The sequence below is a fragment of the Puma concolor genome, chromosome C1 (genome assembly GCF_028749965.1).
Source record: "Puma concolor isolate L17-30 chromosome C1, mPumCon1.1.hap2, whole genome shotgun sequence".
Lineage (NCBI taxonomy): Eukaryota > Metazoa > Chordata > Mammalia > Carnivora > Felidae > Puma > Puma concolor.
Genome location: NC_141674.1, coordinates 216,553,731 through 216,575,124, shown reverse-complemented (window position 1 = coordinate 216,575,124; position 21,394 = coordinate 216,553,731). Strand labels below are relative to the sequence as shown.

The 21,394-nt window shown below is 50.6% G+C and overlaps 1 protein-coding gene across 2 annotated transcripts in view; it reads right to left on the bottom strand.

Moving 5' to 3' along the window:
- Nucleotides 1–4,783: 4,783 nt before the first annotated feature.
- SAG (S-antigen visual arrestin) overlaps nucleotides 4,784–21,394 on the bottom strand; it is a 30,643-nt gene continuing 14,032 nt past the window's right edge. The window contains exons 8-16 of one of the 2 annotated variants that reach the window (XM_025932062.2): nucleotides 21,007–21,142; nucleotides 19,891–19,975; nucleotides 17,466–17,538; nucleotides 14,944–15,081; nucleotides 12,008–12,085; nucleotides 10,122–10,145; nucleotides 8,283–8,338; nucleotides 5,416–5,425; nucleotides 4,784–5,022 (exon numbers count right to left, since the gene is read on the bottom strand). In XM_025932062.2, coding sequence (XP_025787847.1) covers nucleotides 4,917–5,022; nucleotides 5,416–5,425; nucleotides 8,283–8,338; nucleotides 10,122–10,145; nucleotides 12,008–12,085; nucleotides 14,944–15,081; nucleotides 17,466–17,538; nucleotides 19,891–19,975; nucleotides 21,007–21,142 — 706 coding nt within the window. In that variant the 3' untranslated portion in view covers nucleotides 4,784–4,916. The remainder of the gene's footprint in view (nucleotides 5,023–5,415; nucleotides 5,426–8,282; nucleotides 8,339–10,121; nucleotides 10,146–12,007; nucleotides 12,086–14,943; nucleotides 15,082–17,465; nucleotides 17,539–19,890; nucleotides 19,976–21,006; nucleotides 21,143–21,394) is intronic. The other variant, XM_086719964.1, reaches the window with a different exon arrangement.

Below are 21,394 nucleotides of genomic sequence, written 5' to 3'. Positions count from 1 at the left end.
ACAGAGATGCCATCAACAAGCCGAGGAGAGAGGGAGGCCTCAGAAGAAACTAGCTCTGCCACACTTGACTTCAGGCTTCTGGCCTCCAGATCTGTGAGAAAAATATCTATTGAAGTCCCCCCAGTACTTTGTTATGACAGCCCAAGCAGACTAAGACCAATACAGGCACAGAGGAGAGGGTGTCCCGCATCCCCATGGAGGTTGGTCATTTTGTATCAATTAATTACAAATAGTGTGATACGTAAGTGCAAAACCTAGGGGAACTAATGATTAACGCCATCAAGGGTGTTGGAAGGCTCTCCGGAGGAGGGGTGACCCCAGCTGGGTTTGGACATTTGAGAACAAAGGTAAGGGGGTGCAGGGACTCTCCCGGGGAAAACACAAGGCAGAAGACTCCCGGGCAAGTTGAGAGAATGACAAGGGTAGCCAGCCGTTGGTGAGGAGAAGAGGAGGCCACGAGGGTGTGGACCTGTGGCTGGCCTCGGAGCACCCTCTGTGCTGGCCAGGAGCAAGGACTCTGTCCCTCGGGCACTGGAGCCACTGAAGGGTGTTTAAAATATATCTGGACAGAGAGCGATCCAGAGGAGAAAAGACTAGAAACAGAGAGGGCATTAAAAAGCGATTCGCCAATCCAGGCAATCTTGATTTGAAGCAGAATCAAGGCCGTGGTCACAGTGGTGGAGAGAGGAAGTGACACGCAGGAGACACAGCAGAGATGGAAAGGGAGCAGGTGCCCTAGTCGGGAGATTAGGGATGCCTCCCGGGGACACGGATTTCAAGGAGGATGCTGTCCCCAGTGACCAAAGTAGACCTAGTGGAGGTGAAGATCAACTCGGTTTTGAACAAACGGAGTTTGAGGTGCCTGGGTGAGCTGTTGCCTACACCCGAGAGAAGCTCAGGGGACATGTGGGCTCCAGAATCCATCATCTTAGAGGCAGGAAGCCACAGACATGAACGTGAGTTGGGAGGTAGCAGCTGAGGCTGGATGGGAGTGTATCTACAATCATGAGAAAATACTACAGATTGTCTCAGCAAAGAGGAGCCTTTAAGAAGACAGAATGTCATGTGGGATCCTGAAACATGAAAGGGACATTAGGCAAAAGCTCCAGACGTCTGAATAAAGAACGGGCTTGAGTTTAATAATAACATGTCAATATGGGCTCATTAAGTGTGGTCAACGTGCCATCCTAGTGGAAGATGTTCGTAATAAGGGAGATGGGTGTGGGGGAATTCACTGTCCTATCTGTGCAAACCTTCTGTAAATCTAAACCTCCAGGACTTGAAAATAAAAGGTGTATTTTTAAAAAAGAGCATTTGGCTCGTTAAGAATCGTATTATGTTCCTCAACCAGCGAAACATAACTCTGGCATATTTTTCTCTGATGAGTGAAGAAGGTTTTCTGTTCTCGGGTGACTGCAGAGCACAGTTCCCTCCGAGAGCCCCCCACCCCCCCGAAGTGCTGTGCCTGTAAGAGCACACTCCCTCCGGTGCCTCTTTACGGCATGAGTCACGCTGTGAATCATCTCTAACAATGTGCAGCTCCCTGAGTTTACCCCACCTTAAGGGCATATCAAGGTGGCAGTAATAACACACTTCACATCCAACCTAATCTTTCTTGACCTGTCAACGTAGAAGTGCACGCACCTCCTGTCAGGAAAACCCGCTCCATGTTAGAATAAATGATGCGGTTCAAAACATGGTAATTTTTTCTTTTTTCTTGGAGAGAGTGGGGCGGAGGGAGAAAGAGAGAGAGAATCTTAAGCAGGCTCCATGCTGAGTGTGGAGCCCGACTCGGGGCTCAATCCCATGACCCTAGGAGCATGACCTGAGCCAAAATCAAGAGTCAGATGCTCAACCGACTAAGCCACCCAGGAACCCAAATGTGAGAATAATCTGATTTTACCTTGAACTAGGGTTATGATTGACATTTGGAGCAGGACATCGCTTCTCTCTGTGAGACATATAATTTTCCTGGCCCCCAAGCATTGTGACAACCAAAAACCACCCCCATACATTTCTAAACAAGCCAACAGGGGCCCCCCCCACCTACCCCAGCTCCCCAAGGATTAGTGAGGTAACCGGTATGGGCTGTGGCCTTGGACTAGGATGGGAGCACCGGGTAGAGTTACCGGCATAGGCAAACAGACTCTCTATTTAACTAGCTACACGCATGATAAAATTGTAGCGCACCAAATACGCTCACCTCACGAGGACAAGTAACACTGGGGAAATCTGAAGCCGATGGGTGGGGTGTACCAGTGTCGAGGTCCTGGTCGTCATAGCATACACCATAGTTTTGCAAGACGTTACCCTTGCGGAAAATGCAGGATCTCTCTGTATTATTTCTTACAATTGTATGTGAATCTACAGTTCTCTCCATAACATGTCAATTAAAATAAAAAAAGAACTTACAGGCAGCCAGTGCTGAACCATAAGCGCTAATCTCCCCCTCTGGCTCTCCAAGGTCTCATATACTTATTCAGCATCAGAATGTGAGCAAAGGTTGGGGTATAGACTCAGGGAAACCAGAGTTCAACTCTCGACTCTGACCTCTCTGAACTGCAGTTTCCCCACCTAACGACTGGGTATGACGGGACCCCCTCACAAGCACAGAGGGAATGATGAGACATTAAGGTATTCAGTGCCCCGCGCAAGGCAGGCGCCCAGTAAGTAGCAGGGATTCTGCTTCTCCAGGCTTCTGCGTGCCGGTTGCAGAACTTTCTCCCAGGTTCCCAGCCCCCACTTTCCTCATGTGGCACGCTCAGTTCCTTGGTACCCTGTTTCTTCCAAATGCAGCTACCTGGAAAAAGCCCCGGGCCACACAGCCAACCTGCGCAGGCACATCCTCCCTCCCGACATGCCAGCAGACCCTCGCGTGCAGGCCCAGCCCAGGCAGGGTCCCCATCCCATTCACAGCAGCCGGCTGCTCTCTTCCTGCTCGTACCCCCAACCCCCTCCCCAGGGTGGCCAGCTGCAGGCTGTATTCCTGCCAGCACCTGGAAGTCTCGGAGTTGGGCATTTGGGGACTAAAATAACCTGGAGGGCAAGAGCTGTTCTGACCTCTGGTGTGCAGGGACTGGCCTTCCAGCTCTGGTCTCCAGCTCTAACCCACACAGTTCCAAAGGTCAGGCCCACTAACGTCCACCCTGACTGAGGATGTCCCGGGATCAAGCGATGCAGGACCCAACAGGCTGGTCCTCTGGCCAGGCACCGCGGGGCTGACTCCCAGGTGCCGGCTCGCCTAGGATCTCTAGTGGGAGCCGAGCATAGCTGGCCTGTGGGCTTGGGTGGAAACAGAAGAGGGGCTCGGATCCCCAGAGTGGCCTGCTGCCCTGATCCTTCCTGAGTATCCTGAGAGGGGGTGTAGGCTGGCATGGGAACGTGCTCTTCTCTTCAAATTGGAGAAACGCTACGGAGAAATTGTGTCTGACCCCGCAAACCCACAGGCCAAAGGCCCAGTCTTCTGCCTATTATTATTATTATTACTATTCCTTCTCCAGAAATGAATCCTCATCCCTGTCAATATCAGAATGGCTCAAACTTGACACATAAGTCCACACCCTCCTTTGTGTATATGGGAGCCTCCAGCCTAAATCCCAGTCCCCAGGACACAAGCCAGCCTGGAATCCTGCTGAACAAGCCCAGATGTGGGAGCCTTCGTGTGCATGGAACCCAGGCTGCTGTGCAGCCCTCTGCCACTGCTTGTGGTCCTGGAGACCCCACCCCACGTGTCCACCCCACCCCTGTCCCCTCCTTTCACCCTCCTACCTTCTGTGAGGGGTAGACCTGTGCAGAGCTCTGCAAACCTCTTTGTTCCTACTCCCTTGAAACATGGACCAGAGCCTACACACCCCCCAAAGCCCCTCCATGGCCCTAGCGGCCCCCAAGCTGGCAGACACCACGGGCCAGGAAGGGGACTCTGAAGGACACCACCAGGCACCACCTACAGCCCCCCTGCTCTCCTTTAGCCCCCCCTTCCTCCCTGACACAGAGCAGCCTGTCCCCCACCTAGTCTCAGGGAAGACACCCTGAGAAGTGCCCCCTTCCGGGACAAGCCATTCCTAGGGCTGGGTTCTGCCGTCATCGGCCGCTGGGCATTGACAGACCTGACCAAAGCTGGGCCAGCCAGATTCTCCGTCCCAGGACCTACACACTGGAACCAGAGACCCCGAGGCTGAGGGTACCTGGTGCCAGGCCACCACTACGGGAGAATGGCTGCCCACAGGGCAGCCCCGGGAGCTGCTGATTCCTGCCCACCTCAGATTCTTCCTTTAATTCCATTCTCTGAGCCCCTCCAAGGTCCTCCCTGTTTTCCCTTAAACCAGCCAAATCTGATTTCATTGCTTGCTTTCAAGAGAGACTTAACCAACAACCCAGAGCTCAAACAGGGACTTGGAGCAAAAGTTAAGCGAGTGATGAAGAGTGTTTTGGCCACATTTGTCCTCTGCTCTGTTCATCTCAGGAGGCTCTTGGGGGGCCGTGGAGCTAGGATTGGTCAGGTCATTAGAAACATTGCCTCCCCCCCACCCCCCCACCCCCGCCGCCTACATGTTTCCAGGGAAACTGTTTACCCCAGGCCCTCCGGTGAAAGCCCTGGACACACCAGGCTCCACCAGGTGAGCACACCACATCTGGGATGTCTTCCCACCTCGATGAGCCAGCGCTGAGCAGGTCGGGCTTCCTTTCTAGATCCCGCCCTCCCCCACCTGAGACATGGGGACTCTGATGGCTGCAGCTTGCATGTGGGTGATGTCACCTGGGCCCCTCAACAAGCCAGCCTGAATCAGAGCAGAACAAACTTTATTTCTGTGAGTAGACCCACGCTTCGGTATTTAGCATAACTAAAGGACTAACTGCGGAGCTCCGCTCATCAGGCTGTGAACTACCCCGTTTCCCCAGTGCCAAGGGTGACCTCTTCACTCATCCGCGGCCTCCCGGTCTTTCTTCCCTTCCTCAGTATCTCCCGAGTCTTTCAGATTTTGGCGAGCAAACTCCTCGAAAACCAAATTTTCATCCTGTAAACTACAATAAAGCAAAGGACGTTTCGATCATGGCATGCTCTTCGAAGCTTGCAATGAAATCCCAAGCAAAGCAAGATCTTTGTTCTTCCTTTTGCAACAGATGAACTGATCAAGATTTTTCTAAATGATGGAGCAGGGCATCAAGCCATCCTCCTCACAGCTTTTCACATAAAATCTCTTAAACAAAAAAGAGACAATGAAGAAACCCACAAGGCAGACACACATACCCAGTATAACTGAGCACGCACACATGCCATAGTGCTAGGGAGCAAAAAGAAAACCAGGGCCTGAGGTGGTGTTGAGAGCATGGGGTGTGTACAAAAAGAACCCCAGAGGGGTTTGGACCCAAGGAGGGAGTCACAGAACAAAAGGGGCACTCAGAGCAATGGCTCACCTGTCCTTTGCTGTAGCGGTAAGCATGGAATAAAGGAGAGAGAGAGAAATCTATCAGAATAAATTCTGACAGTTGCACCTGAAAAATTTCTTCCTTATTTTGGTGACTTTATAGCCGGAGGGATAAGAAGCCCAGATACGCGCATTTCACAACAACCCCACGTAATCCCCACCTCTCTGTCTTTTCCAGCTCCCGGAGCCCTTCTCCCTGCACATTCGAACCACGGCCTCCTTTACAGAGTGCCTGCCCTCGCCTCCTCTACCCTCACCTCTAGGATGCTTTCTCCCTTCCTGTCCTTCGGACTGCATCTAGAGCAGAGTCCCAGGTGCTGTAAGGACCCACTTGCCAGGCCCAGCTCACACCTTCTCCTCTGGCTCACTACGGGGGTGTCCTGGGACTGGATGTCTAACCAGCACCTCCCGTGGTTGGGGTATTTGGGGTATGCGCTCAAGCTTGGGAACCACGCCCGGGCCCCTCAGGGTCTGATTTCTCTGTGAACAGGTTAATCATGTTGTTGTTGTCATTGAGTTATGTTTGCAGATACGTTTTGCAGCCCCTGGTTGACTGCTACTCATTTGAGTGGGCCTTTGCTCTTTATTTGCTCCTTTCGCTTTCTGCCCACTTAGTAAGGCGCTGTTGTAACCCTCAGTGGTGAATCAGCAAGAGCTAAGTGAAGTGAACAACTCCAGAGGGTTTTTCTGAGAGCCCAGGAGTGATGGAGAGTCACTGCTCTGGTCTCTCAAGCACGGGGAGGGAAGTGTCTGTGCGGGCTGCTGACCACAGGAAAACAACAGAGAGGCCCCTGGGCAAGAACCATCCTGGGCCCCCATGGTGCTGGCATGATTATACTAACTGGGACCATCAGCCTTAAAGAGAGTCAAATCAACCCCTGCCTTCCATGTGGATGCTCTTAACATGGGATAATAAAAACTTGGTAGCATGTCCGTAGTGTGTATTAGGTACAAATCACTTGGCCCCTGGTCCTGGCAAGGCTTCTTAGCTACAAGTTACACCTTTCCTGCTCCATCTACCTGTCTAACTCAGAGCCAGGAACTAGACAGGTAAGATGTGTGCACTCCTGTGAATGAAACATCTGTGACTCAAATCAGAATCCAGACTGCAAAGTCAGAATTTTGAGGCCATGGCGTGATTTGTCCTTTCCCCCTGAAATCTCACAGCATAAAAGATCATTGTGTAGTCTTGATGTTGTGATATGTTCAAAGGGAGGGCCCCAATGACTGAAACACAAAAATGTCATACCCAAAAAAGGAAGAGCCCCATTTTCCCCCAAGTGAAGTTGAAAAGTCTGTTCACAGCTCTAGAAAACATTCTGGCATAAATGGTGACATCCCCTCAGGTCATAGTTTTAAAATATTCTTTTTAAATGTCCTTGGAAGGGACCAGAATGCATCTCAATCTCACAGAGTTAAAAAATAGTATCTGAATGATGCCAGCATATAGGAATAAGAAAAATGTGGCCAGACCACTTTTTCCCCCAAGTACATTGACTATTTGAATCCAAAACATTTGGAAAAAAATACCTTGAGACAAAATATTTTTGAGACCAACCCAAAATGAGTACGGGGGTGGGGCTCATTCTAATGTCTAAATGCCGTTTCATGATCAGTATTTAAAAACCTAGAAAGTGTAAGAAAAATAAATCTTCCTTGTTTATACCACTTTTGTTTGTTTGTTTAGTAATTTCTACACCTAGCATGGTGCGTGAACTCACATCCCCAAGATCATGAGTCGTACGCTCTACCGAATGAGCCAGCCAGGCGGCCCTGTTTATAACACTTTTACTTAAAATATTCTTTGTTGCTCTAACTAGGGAGGGTTCTCATTCACCCAAGTCTACTTTCCTTTCCTGCCAACTCAGCCACCTTAACATTAACACAGTGGAGAATTTTCCCCCAGAATTTCTGAGCTCGCGCCTGTGTGCTGTTTGCTGCTCCATTTACTTCCTTTGAAAGAGCCGTGTTGAGATCTAATTCCTATACCACACAATTGACCGACTTACCTGCACACTCCAGTGGTTTTTAGTATATTCACAGAGTCGTACAACCCTGGCTTCGTTTTCTTCAGACAGCCATACAAGAGCCAACAGATTTGCAATTCAAAGGAGAGCCAAGGTGTCAGGAACTCGGCCTGACACTCTTTTCTAGTATTTTCAGTGCTCTCACGATAATCCTGTCAAAAATCACTGTCCAAAATACTTGTCAGGCATCTAAAATGCCTGTTACTGTTTTCCCATGAAATGCAAAAGTCTCAGCCTCTTAAATGCGTTTTTTGCCTACATTTTCTTTCAATCTCAATCAGGTTCTATTCCCACTTGAGCTTCTGCTTTTAAATCATTCCTGATCAGGGCGCCTGAGTGGCTCAGTTGGTTAAGCATCCGACTTCAGCTCATGATCTCATGGTTTGTGGGTTCAAGCCCTACATCGGGCTCTGTGCTGACAGCTCAGAGCCTGAAACCTGCTTCAGATTCTGTGTCTGGCTCTCTCTCTGTCCCTTCCCTGCTCGTGCTCTGTCTCTGTCTCTCAACAATAAATAAATGTTAACAAAATAATAATAATAAAAAAAATAAATCATTCCTGACCCAACCCAACAAGAGAGCCCATGTCCAAGAGGAGGGATGCCCTGTCCTCCGCGTTCTAACTGAAGGTAGACAGGCCATGGCTCATGGCTGAGGGGATAAATCCTCCACTGTGGGCTGGCCCGGGGCACCTTGAGGATGGCAAACCATCACCTGTTGTACCTACGCCCAGAGACACCCAGAGACTCGATCAGGAATGACTACCAATGGATAAATAAGAAATCTGCAAACAGTAAACGGTTAGAGAAAACCACGACAACGTGTGACTGACCTGGGTCCTCGGGCCGGGGGTGCATGAGGCGGAAAGGCACCTCAGAGGCCACTTCACTAGAAAAAAAGAATGCAGATAGGTGAGAACACGTGCACGATTATAAATCACGTGGAGAAGAGCTGTGGCTGCAGAGATTCCCAGCTGGCAGAGGATTCAGCGTGATTCGAAACAAAACAAACCAGAAATCAGGAAGTGGTCAAGTAGGAATCTTAAATGTATTCCCTGCAATGTGGTCCAGAAAGTTCACTTAGGCCTGGCAGAGACAGCTAGGATTTGTAGGCTCCCCATCCCTCCTGGTTTCTAGTTTCAGTGACATGATGTTGTGGGGAGAGGAGAGGTGAAATCCTGGAGAAAGGATGGTTTCGGAAAAAATCTGGCAAAACCGTACACGACTTTTTAAATGTTAACTCCACGTTAACAGTCACATAGTCGCTTGCTAGAGAGAACAGAGATGAGCAGGGCCCTCCAAATTCCAGAAGCTGAAAGGCTTCGGGAAGACTTGGAATTTATACAAAAAGAAGGGAGGAAAGGAGTCAGGAAGGAGAACAGAAGGGAAATCTGGACCAAGGAAGAATGGAAAGGAAAGGGTGACAAAAAACAAGGGTCTCTCCTTGCTTCACCCAGGACCCACGGCCTCCCCCTGCCAGCTTCCATCAAAGCCCATCTGTTTATAAGGCCACTCTCGTCAGTCCCCAGTACAGGTGAGGTCTGGGAGGAAAGACGTACCCTGGGTCCCGTGCGAGGGATGGAGATGGTAAGTTAGGTCTGAGGGAAGGACTATGTAAGGTCAGTGCCTGCCTCAAACATCCCTTACCCTGCCTCTGTGGGCACGATTTATAAAAGGTAACATTACCATTCACAACACCCGGAAGGCAGAAACCACCCAAATGTCCGCCCCCTGATGAACTGATGAACAAAACGTGGTGCGTCCACACAGTGGAATACTGCTCAGCCACAAAACGAATGAAACACTGACACGGGCTACCTCACGGATGAACGGCAAAACCATGACGCTCAGCGACAGGAGCCAGGCACAGAGGGACGAATACCGTCTGATTCCATTTAGGAAATACCCAGAGTAGGCAAGTCCATAGAGGGAGGAAGATTGGGGGTGGCCAGGGACCAGGAAAAGGGGGAAATGGGAGAGCCCACTTAACAGGTCTGGGGTTTCCTTTTTGGGTGGTAAAAATATGAAGGAGACAGATAGTGGTAGCCATGGCACAACATTCTGAAGGTCCTCGATGCCACTGAATTGTACATTTTAAAATGGGTAAAATGAGGGGCGCCTGGGGGGCTCGGTCGGGTAAGCATCCCACTTTGGTTCAGGTGGTGATCTTCCAGGCCGTGAGGTCAGGTCCCACATGGGGCTGTGTGCCGACAGCTAGGAGCCTGGATTCTGCTTGGGATTCTGGGTCTCTCCGCCTCTCTCTCTCTGCCCCTCCCCCCCTCAAAAATGAACATTAAAAAATAAATGCCTAAGTAAATAAATAAATAATAAAATAAAACCAAATGGTTAAAATGGTCAGCTTTGTGTTACACACAGACACACAGACACAAAGGCAGTGGCCTGGAGCACGCCAGCTCTCTGAGTGTGTGTGTAGCTGTGTGTCCCTGCCCAGGGGAGGCCCAGCTTGCAGTCTCGGGGGGAAATATCCCCAGCCTCACACCGACGAGGCAAGGTTCACATGATGCATCCTAAAGGCAAGTGGGCATCATTTCATAACACCTCTGAGCATAACTGCCAATAAACCGGATTTCACTGCTACTGTTTTGAACCTCAGATTTGGTCCCCTGCGATATCCTGGGAATCGGGCAGGGAAGGAAGGTGACGAGGCTTACCTGGAGGTCAGCTCTCCAAGAAGGCTAGAAAACACAAAAGCAAACAGGGCTGGTGACTGTCCCAATGGTAACGTGACCTTATTTCCCATTATTCAGCGGTGGACCTGTCCCAGGCACGCTCCTCACTCACAACCTACCCGTAGGTTAGGGATCGTGCGTCCCCGTAACAGGCAACTCAACTAATCCTCTCTACTTGTGTTTTCAACTCTTTCTCAGGCGGATTAGCGAAAAAGAGGAATCACTTGGGTCCAAGCCCTGATGTTCAAGAATAAACCACAAAGGTCATTGTGAAATACCTGTTATTCACTTATCTTGACTGCTAAAAGAAACTCTGTTGAATGCTTTAGATCCTCTCAGAGAAAATCAAAGAAAATGCTACATACTTTGAAAAACACTACACATATGGACACCGTAGTAACAAAATTTGTGAAATCAACCCATGCTCTATTTTGTGGTCCGAAGCAATGTTTGGGCAGCTCTTTATCGACTTAGATTTATGGAAAATATGCCCGCACTTGCCTTTGATGGCAAGCGAAAGGTGATGGCCAGGTGAAAGGCCAGAGCCTTTGGCAATAGATTTTGAAAGGAAAAGGAGAATTCAAAGTTTTTCCTTTTGATGAGATTTTTTTTTTTAATTTTTTTTTTTTGTAACGTTTATTTATTTTTGAGACAGAGAGAGACAGAGCATGAACAGGGGAGGGGCAGAGAGAGAGGGAGACACAGAACCGGAAACAGGCTCCAGGCTCTGAGCCATCAGCCCAGAGCCCGACGCGGGACTCGAACTCACGGACCTCGAGATCGTGACCTGAGCTGAAGTCGGACGCTTAACCGACTGCACCACCCAGGCGCCCCTTGATGAGATTTTTTAAATAGAAGTTCATCTCATTAAAAAAAGGGAGGGGGGAGGGTGCTGCCTGGGTGGCTCAGTAGGTCGAGCGTCCGACTCTAGATTTCAGCTCAGGTCATGATCTCGCGGTTCGTGAGTTCGAGTCCTGAATAGGCTCCACACTGGCAGTGTGAAGTCTGCTTGGGATTCTCTCTCTCTGTCTCTCTCTGCCCCTCCCTAGCTTGCTCTCTCTCTCTCTCTCTCTCAAAGTAAATAAAAAATGTTTAACGTGTATTTATTATTTTTGAGAGAGAGAGAGAAAGAGAAAGAGTGCGAGCAGGGGGAAAGGCAGAGAGAGAGAGAGAGACACAGAATCCGAAGCAGGCTCCAGGCTCTGAGCTGTCAGCACAGAGCCCAACGTGGGGCTCGAACTCACGGACTGTGAGATCGTGACCTGAGCTGAAGTCGGATGCTTAACTGACTGAACCACCTAGGCGCCCCCTCAAAGTAAATTAATTAAAAATAAATAAATAAAATTTAAATTAAAAAAAAAAAAAAAAAAGGAAAATCAGTTCCCCAGAAATCTGAGGTATCTGTGCTCTCGTTATGAGAAGGAGACTCCCAAATCCTGTGATTACATGCTGGGGAGGAAGGAAAGGTGTTCCCATTATGGATGGTTGCCTCCTGAGATGCAGGCATGAAGATCTGCCCGGAGTGTGTCTGCAGTGGCCATTCCCTCCTGCAGGGCGATATAGTGCGAAACTTATTTCCCTTATTTGCATATCAACTTCCACCGCGTGAGCATACCATGCTCACTTTTGCCAAGCAGTACTAACAGGGCACATCCTTCGTAGTTCGCTTTTCTACTTTTTTCCACGTGCTGTCATATCAGACAGAATTGACAGCCAGACGGGTAGGATCTCTCCAAACCTCTACTTGGTCAGCGATTGAATCTGCAAACCTTTCTTACTTTCTGGCCCCTAATCAATCATTCAAGGAAGGGTCAGTTCAGACTGGGAAAGACCACGACAGCAGACAGCGTTGCATCTTGGACACTCACCCTGACACCGTGAGCTTCACCTTGATGTGGTAAGACACCAGGATGCCCAGGACAGTCCGGTCTATGCCCTCCTTCAGTCTGCTCAAACAGAAGGGAAAAGGGGAAGGATGTAGTGCAGCAGCAGAAAGCAAGAGCCGGATGGATGAACAAAGCCCTCACCTCCATACAAGCCTATTATAAGGGGGGCATCTTCTCAAGGAACCAGTGAACTCAATCAAGCTGTCAAAGTCCTAGAACTTTCCTTACTCAGGGAAGGGGATTCCTTTCCTGCATTGTAGCCTGGCATTTTCCCCCTGGACGTTCAGAGGCTTCCTGGTTCTCCCTGCTCTGTCTCCACTGATGCTCATCCACCGGCTTATCAGCCAGAAACCCCTGTTCTCCTCGGCTCCTCCCTCTGCCCCACCTGCCATCTACTGAGTCCCTCCCTGGGCCAACCAACGAGTCCCTCATTGACCTTTCCTGCCTATATTATCTCAGTAACTTACCTCCCACAGGCCAGGCTCCTTCCCTGAGCTCTCAGCCACCCTGCAGCCAGAGAGCTCTCCCAGGGTCAAGTCCTAGCATGGCCTGGGAGGCAGTCTGGGGGCTGGCCTTGCCTGCTTTTGCCACCTCAGGCCCTGCTATGCCTCAGTGTCTCCCATGTGCCCACCTTGCCAAACATAATGCCTTCCTCCTCTGCTCTCTAAGATCTCAAGTTGAAGTTGAGCCTCCTTTGTGAAGTCTTCCTGGACACCCACCAAGCAGCTTGGGTCTCTCTCCTTTGTGCTCTGGCCCTGTGTCCCCAGCACCCAGCACCGTGTTGAAGCAACATCGAGTGAACGCGGTGCGTGGGGCCATCACGTGTGCCCCAGAGACAGTGCCGTCTAACTTTCCTCAACGGAAACTCCATTTCAGGTTCTACTATCAGGTGCTGAGCTCCTGCTGTCTGATAGGCACCGTGCTGGGCATCGGCAACACAGATTATCGTCTCATTGGTCTGATGTGGGGACATTAAGTATTCCCGGATGCCCAGTCACAGGAGTTATGGTCTGAAAAACATCATGACATGCTAACTGGAACAGTGTGAATGACAATAGATAACGTGGCCAAGAAAGCTGAAGGCTTGAGGCAGAATGCAGGGGGAATGGTTGTGCTGACAGGTGTGAGAAGGGTCTGAGAGAGTGCAGGGCACGTTCTGGGCCCAAAGACCCCAGCCCAGGGATCCATCTCACGGGATGGGATGCACCTTGGACGTTGCTCCCAGAGCCGTGATGCCCCCTGAAGACTCCATCGGCTCATTAGTGCCTGGAGCTCCTTGCGGAGGGCAAATGCCTTTGTCTGGAACCATGGATGTGGTCACTTAATAGAGAGAGGTTGCCACCAAAGGGGGCAAAAAGGGATACAAGCCTGAGACCCTACCCCGTTGCCAGGACTGACTCTCTAACTTGTACTGAATGGGGTCAAATAGCTGGGGAAGAGAATGTGCTTCGTCTCATGCCTGAGAATATCCTGCAGACTCTCTCCCCTGCCATTTTCCTTGAATGCGTTAGGCTGTCTGCTCCCCCCTAGTCTCTCTATCTCTATCTCTGTGTCTGTCTCTCCCTGTGTCTGTCTGTCTGTCTCTCTCTCTCTCTCTCTCTCTCTCACACACACACACACACACACACACACACACACACACACACACACACACAGAGATTGGTTAATCTGGGTTCTGCTGTGGTTGTCGCTTTCCAGAGCCCTGGAAGACAGCCCTGAAGGTGGGGGTTAAGTAAAGGACTCAGGTTTAGGGGTGGACTTTGCTGTGTCATCAACTGACCAGGTGACCTTAGTCAAGCTGCTCCCTTCTGGCTGAACTTCAATTTCCTTATTCAAAAAATGAGTATAAACTCACCTTCCACACAAAAGTGTGGACGAATTACATGTTTGTGAAATAGCCCGTGAACCCTAAAACATTTTCACAAAGGCGGCGTGCCATTGCTGATGTGGTGATCACACACCCTGGAATAAGTTGACCTAGCGTCAGTCTCCTAGACCTTCACCAAAGCGCCTGAGAATCCAACATACCAACTCGGCAAAGCACCCTCAGAAAATCCTTTGACTCCTGTGATGCTGCTTTCTGCCAAATGTCTGCTGACCCCACTGTTGTCTCAGAGAACGTGTGCTACTGAGCTATGGGGTCATGGAGGTCAAACAGGCGATCCTCTGCCCGACGGCATCACCTTGGAGGCGGCCTGCTGGGGCCATGGAGGGAGCCCCAGCACGCCACACGGGGGATGGCAGCCAGTGGGCCTTGAGCCTCGGTCGCGGCTCCGCCCAAACACTCAGGGCTCCCCAACAGACATGCTCCGGGAGTGGAAGCCTCCAAAGATGGCCAGAAGTGGCAGTGGAGAGTTGACCTTGAAGCTTCACTCTCGGTTTTGCTAGATCCGCTGGCTGAATGCAGCCAGCGGTTCTTTGAGTTGGGGTCAGCAGATCAGTGAACTTCATTTAAATTTAATTGACATCTGTAGCTACCAGCACTTCCTGTTCTTTACCTTTCCTGGTAGAAATGAATAAATGACATTTCCGTCATTCGTGCGGCCAACTGCATTACGAAGTTTATTATATGCGAAGGGCGCCACACTAGCTAAGTGATACTTTTAGAAGGGAACGGCTGACATTTCTGGAACACTCGCTGCGTCCCAAGCACCACACTGTCCATGGATTGTCTCCCATAATCATCCTAAACCTCTCCAGGAGGAAAGGCCGCACCCCCCACCGCACAGACAGGAAAACTGAGGTTCTCAGCTCGCGTAATCTGCCCAGGGTGGCCCAGACTGGACGCAGTGGAGCTGGACAGCCATCATGCCACACATGGGCCCGTGAGACCAGGGGGTGAGATGAGGAGGGAGGCAGACGGGCACCACCCCTGCGCTGAGTCCCAGGGGCCCGTCTCCTGAGCTACAAGGACTCACATGGTGCTGGATGCCAGGTTCGTGTCCTCGTGCTTGATCTTCCCATCCAGGGCGATCCCCCTTCTCTCACGGTTGCTGGCCAGCAAGGGCAACAGTGTCAGTCTCGTGGTCAGAGTGCTGTTTGGTAGCACTTTCTCTCTGCAGGAAGAAAGACAGGATATTTGGCCAACTGTTCTTATGGTCATGAAGCAACCATCGGATCCAAGTTCCCTGCAACCCACAGGGAAGACGGTTCAGGTATCTGAGCACTTGCTTTACGACAAGCATTATGGCAGCTCAAAATGGGCTAGCAGTTGGGGCGCCTGGGTGGCTCAGTCGGCTAAGCGTCCGACTTCGGCTCAGGTCGTGATCTCGCGGTCCCTGAGTTCGAGCCCACGTCGGGCTCTGTGCTGACAGCTCAGAGCCTGGAGCCTGCTTCGGATTCTGTGTCTCCCTCTCACTGCCCCTTCCCTGCTTGTGCTCTGTCTCTGTCTCTCTCAAAAATAAATAAACATTAAAAAAAAAAAAAGGCCGCCAGCAACATTAGGACATTCCTTCCTCATCCTGTTCTGAGTCGCTGAATTTCTGGAGTATTTTGTGGGGTTAAATGAGACTGACTAGCACAAGGGTCAGGGACCACACCAGGAGGTGTGGCACGTGTCCAGGGGAATGGATCGCTGAGGAGGGCGCGATGCCGCCCTCTGTGAGCCCCGCAGACTGGACTGGTTTGGATTCGAGGCACACGTGCTCTGTCTCTTCCAGAGCTTCCCTGTCACTGGCCGGGTGGTGAGTTTCTCAGCGTCTGACAGACACAGGGAGCCCATGACAAACCGTGGGCCTGCAGGTCGGGGATGGAGCTGGGGACACAGCAGCAAGGGGTCTGGAGCATCCCTGGCTCATGGAGCGAGAATGTGGGACTGAGGCTGCAGGACTGGCTCTGCCATTCACCCGCATAGCGCACACCAGGCCTATGCCCAAGAGCGGTCACGCGGCCGCAGGGCCCGGCCAGCCCGCAGCCTGTGTCAGTGCTCCTGGCACACCCTCCATCCTTGTACCCAGCCAGGAGAAGGCAGAGGGGGGCCCCAAAAACACAACCCAGGGGGCGCCTGGGTGGCGCAGTCGGTTAAGCATCCGACTTCAGCCAGGTCACGATCTCGCGGTCCGTGAGTTCGAGCCCCGCGTCAGGCTCTGGGCTGATGGCTCAGAGCCTGGAGCCTGTTTCCGATTCTGTGTCTCCCTCTCTCTCTGCCCCTCCCCCATTCATGCTCTGTCTCTCTCTGTCCCAAAAAATAAATAAACGTTGAAAAAAAAATTAAAAAAAAAAAAACACAACCCAGGAGTCGGCCCCCAGGGTCCTGGGTGCCCCAGGGTTCAGGGACAGTGACTCGGGCTCTACAGCCTTCTGAGTGGCTTCTAGTCAGAGACCCGTGGGCACCATCCGGCCCAGGTTTTTCAGTCTCCCTGCCTCCCACCCTTGGGGGGGGGGGCCCTAGAATGATGGCCAGTTTCCTGGGAATCATTTGCTCCAAAATGCACCGAATTGCTGAGAAGAAGACCAGATAATGGGCTCTCTGAGAGAAAAACTCGGCCAGGGGCCATTTTCTCCTCTCATCATTGAGCATGTGCCAAAGGTGAGCCCGGGAGACTCCGGGACGCGAGGATGTACGAGGACGCACCTGCAAGGGAGAACAGGCCCCGCCAGCCCAGCACCAAGGGAGCAGCTGGTGACTTACAGCTTTTTCCTCCTCCCTCCCCTCTGGATCTATATTTAAACCTGAGGCCAGATCTGCTTTGAGTAATAGTTTATTCCAAAGTTGTCTTTTAAACTTGACGTCATGTTCTCTTGCTGAATCAGTCTGTCTTTCCTCACCAGTCCCCTTCCTGTAACTCTGGTAATATTTTTTGCATACAACGGTGCTTAGACACACCAGCAAGACAAGGAGGAACAGACCCACCCAAGCGACACGCTCTGGGGGAGGCGTCACCCCAGTGGCCTGTGTGGGAATGAAAAGCAGGGAGCAAAACCGGGCAGGTCTCTCGCTCCAGCGTGAAGACGCCATCACAGGACTCTCATCTGTTTCTGATTCTAAGGAAGGGAGAGAAATGATTCACGATGCCGGGCTCAGAACTGATCTATCATTGGAACCGGCTGTCACTGGTACCACATTTTCAAATTGAGTTGAAGATCAAAACACAGAGAACCTTCGCTTGAGCTAAGAGATCATTTGCTTATCTGCTCTGGGGGCAGAAATAGGATCAAATTCCTACCAACGTATTCCAAGGATCAACAGAAAGTCCCACCTCTTCCCACTTGGACATTTGGATCTTTATTCCTCTCCTTTCCATCATCCCTTGTGAGCGAGATCTCGCAGAACTCTTGTGAGTGAGAATGGAACTGAGATGCTAACTTTCTTTGCAGCCCTTGAAGTGAGAAAAAAGGAAGGAAGCGAAGCATCCTACTTCCCTCTTCAGCGTGAATGAAAGGGGAACTTGACAAAGAAGCCTGAGCTGTCCAGGAAGTAGAAACCCAACAAGCGACTCACTGTGTTTCCTCCTCGGCAACCGGCTTGGTGTAATAATCACTCGAGTAGAGAACCACGTTGGCCACTTGTTCCACTGCAAAGGAGGGACAGGGGTGGTGATTCGACGTGGAGTCCTCCACACATGTGCACGGAGCCTGCAAGGGACACGGTTGGTCTCCCTCTCCAGTGGCTCTTGGACTGTACTTCTCAAGCTTGGCTTTGAGGCTGAGGTTTCTGGGTTCTGTGCTCAGGACACTTCTGTTCACCAATCACCTGCTCTGTGGCAGCTCCCAGCCATGGGCCAGCCTCCCTCAAATGGCACCTCTTGGGAGACCCCTCTCTGCAGAGCCCACAGCATACCCCTGGGTATCCTTCCAAGTGTTCTGGAACTCACCAATTGCTCTGTCTCCAGACCCACCTTTTTCCAACACTATCTTATTTAATGAGCACCTCCTTCTAGTTGTTCAAGCTAGAAACCACCTGCCGGCAGCATAAGACTGACAGGAATGTAGGCTCTGGAGCCAGACTACTTGGGCTCAAATCCCAGCTTAGCCATGAGCCGCAGGGTGAGTTACTTGGCTCGTCTAAGCCTCAATTTCCCCATCAGCAAAATGGGGGAGATAATTGTATCTAACTTACATGGTTGTTGTGATGATCAAAAAGATAATTTTTAATCTCTGTTAAAACCAAATTTGAGGATTAAAAGAAACAATTTGCGTGAAGCACTCAGCACAGTACCCAGCATATAAAAAGCTACTAAAGGGGCCCCCAGGTGGCTCAGTTGGTTAAGCGTCCGGCTCTTGATTTGGGCTCAGGTCATGATCTCACAGTTTGTGAGACTGAGCCCTGCATCAGGCTCTTCACTGACAGCGGAGAGCCTGCTTAGGATTCTGTCTCTCCCTCTCTCTCTCTCTCTGCCACTGTCCTGCTCTCTCTCTCAAAATAAAAAAATTAAAAAAAAAAACACATGAAAAAAATTTTTTAAAGCTACTAACATCTTGCTTCAGAAAATTCAACCTTCTTTCAAAAATTAATGGCTTCGATATTAGAATCCATAAAACTTTGAGAAACAATTTAAAATCAAAGTATCAAGTGATATGGGGCTGCCTGAGTGGCTCAGTCTGTTAAGCATCCAACTCGATTTCGGCTCAGGTCATGATCTCACTGTTCATGAGTTCGAGGTCCGTATCGGGCTCTGTACTGTTAGCCCAGAGCTTGCTTGGGATTCTCTCTCTCCCCCTCTACCTGTGCCCTCCCCCCACTCACCCATGCTCTCTTTCACTCTCAAAATAAATAAATAAACTTAAAAAATAAAAAATAAATTAAAAAAACAAAACAAAAAATAAAGGATCAAATGATACTTTCTCAATCCTGCTGCTTTGTGGAACACTATGTTGGATACTACACACAACAGATGCTAAATAACTCCAGGTCCCACAAAGACTAAATGCAGACGAAATAACCAACATAAAACAAAGCTGTGAGCATTCATATTCGTATCGGGAAAACTCTATAATTCCTTAGTATGCGTTCATCAAAACTCCTGAACCTCCTTACTGATGAGGGACACACAAACACAGAGGAAAGTGGTGTATGTATGACACGAGCGATCAACCATCCTGATTTTCCTGGAACTCGCCCCATTTAGCATTGAAAATCTACACTCTGCGTCTAACTTAGTCACTGGGGGTTTGAGTTAGCAGTGAGCTTACAGGTCACCCTCCCTGGCCATTCTGCTGTGTCTTTTTTACGTAGCCCCTGTAAGACCATGACATCAGACCATCCCCTGCACTTTGATGCCCTCTGAGCTGAAGAGGTGTGTAGAACAGCAGGCAGGAGGTGCCCTGCTGGTAGCATGAGGCCAGGCGTGGTCATCACCTCGTGCTGTTGCAACAGCAGCAGAGACGGTAGGGCTTTGCCGTTCATAAAGCACCTCCAGTGTGACCGGTCCCTGCAGCCTCCTGAAATCCAGGCAGGTAGACCGGGAATCAGGGCCGTGGATCTCAGGTGGGATTCAGAGAGGACTCACACGGCTTGAGACCACAAATCAGGCCTCTGGTTGTCAGTCTAGTGCTTTGCCCACTGCACTATGCGGTATCTACCAACAAAAATTCCTTCTGATCCGAGAGAGAAAACTCCATGCCTTCCCCGGAGATCTGGCAAGGGGCTCCTCCAGGAAGGCATGGCATGGAAAAATGGAAGATGGCCTGTCAGGGATGTTGTTTCAAGACAAAAGACAGCCCTAAAGCAGACACAAGGTTTCAGGAGGTGATGCTGAAGGTCTCGCCTCCAGCAAGTCCCTGCTGTCCATGACAACAGAGATAAACAGGCAGTTCCAAAGACCCAGGAAGTCCTTATCCAACCAGAGGAGAGACCCTTGGGAAATAGGACCAGACTGAGAAGTTCTAGAAGACACTACCCTCCCGTTTTGAGAAGAGGGTCCTACCTAATGCTTTAATCTTCTTCACTGTCTTGTCTGTGTTGTTGGTCACAGTAATGGTCACAGTAATGGATTCCCCATGGAAATAGATCTGTAAAAGTCAGCAGACAAGTCAGAAAAAAGGAACAGAGGGTGGTGGTATCTTTAATCTCATGGCTTTTTCTAGGTTTATCTCAACCCTTTAACTAGTGTAAAAGTGACTGAGTTCCCACACTTTCAAGGAAGATAAAGTGACAGCAACATGTTTCCTTTGGTGACAGTCCAGAACACAGCCTGCCTTGCGTGTGGCATAAACTGAGGAAGACTATGGTGACCAACGTGGAGGGGAGCGAGGGTATTCCTGCCTGGAACACCCAGTGCAGAGGGTCTGAGGGTCACGGCAGAGGTGGCCATGGGGGTCCTGAGCGGAATTATAAGGCCATTTTGGGGCAGGATGAGTGCAGTGACTGGGAATCACTGGGAGCCCAGTAGCCGAACTCCCGTCCGCAGTGCTCCCCACATGATCTAGGCCCAGGTGGGCACACCCGGACATACATGCGCACACACGGGAATGCGTGTGCACACACACACACACACACACACACACACACACACACCACGCAGTATGTTGAGCTTTTGCCCATGTGTGTGCCCAGCTCTTGGCAACCAGAGGACCAGAGACGGCCTTGGCCGGTGCTTCTTCGCCCTTTTCCACTGTGACATACTTGAGAGATGACATTCACATGATTCAGTCACCCCTTCCTCATGATGTTGAAACTTAAATTTCCCAGGGGAAGTAAACCATTTGCAAAGCTGCACCCACTGGTGCTACACTGGTAAATGAGGCCCGTGGGGGCAGAGGGGGCGAAAAAGAGTCTGGGGCAGGGGGATGTGGAGACCACCACCCCTTTCCCTAGTTGGTCGGGACTGGCGGTGTAGGGGAATGTGGCCAGCAAGATGCTATTCTAAGGGTCACCTCCATGAATTCCAAATTATGAAAAATGCCAACTGCTCACAAATGCTGGTGCTTTAACTGTGCCCAGAAACAAGATCGCGTGCCACATACTCACAGCAGACGGGGGCCCGGGGCCTGTCCCCCAGGCCTGCTCCCACATGGGACACACCTCTTTGTCACCTGCTCACCTCTTTGTCAAGGGAGACCGTGAGGTGCAAGGGTTTGTCGGACATGAAGAACTGCCAGGCGGCCTCTGCTTGGGGCTGGGGGCCCATCTTCAGGGGCGCATGCTGTACTTTGCGGATCAGTAAACGCACGGAGCTCCTACGGATGAAGATTTGGGCTCGGGTCATGATTTCACAGGTTGTGAGTTCAAGCCCCGCGTCAGGCTCTCTGCTGACAGAGCTCTCCCTCTCTCTCTGCCCCTCCCCCACTCTCGCTTATGTGCGCTCTCTTTCTCAAAATAAATAAACTTAAAAAGAAAGGAAGGAAGGAAGGAACGGAGGGAGGGAGGGAGGGGGAATCTAGAGTCTTTCAGAGGCTTATGTGAACCCCTGAGGTTGCTAACTCCTCTCC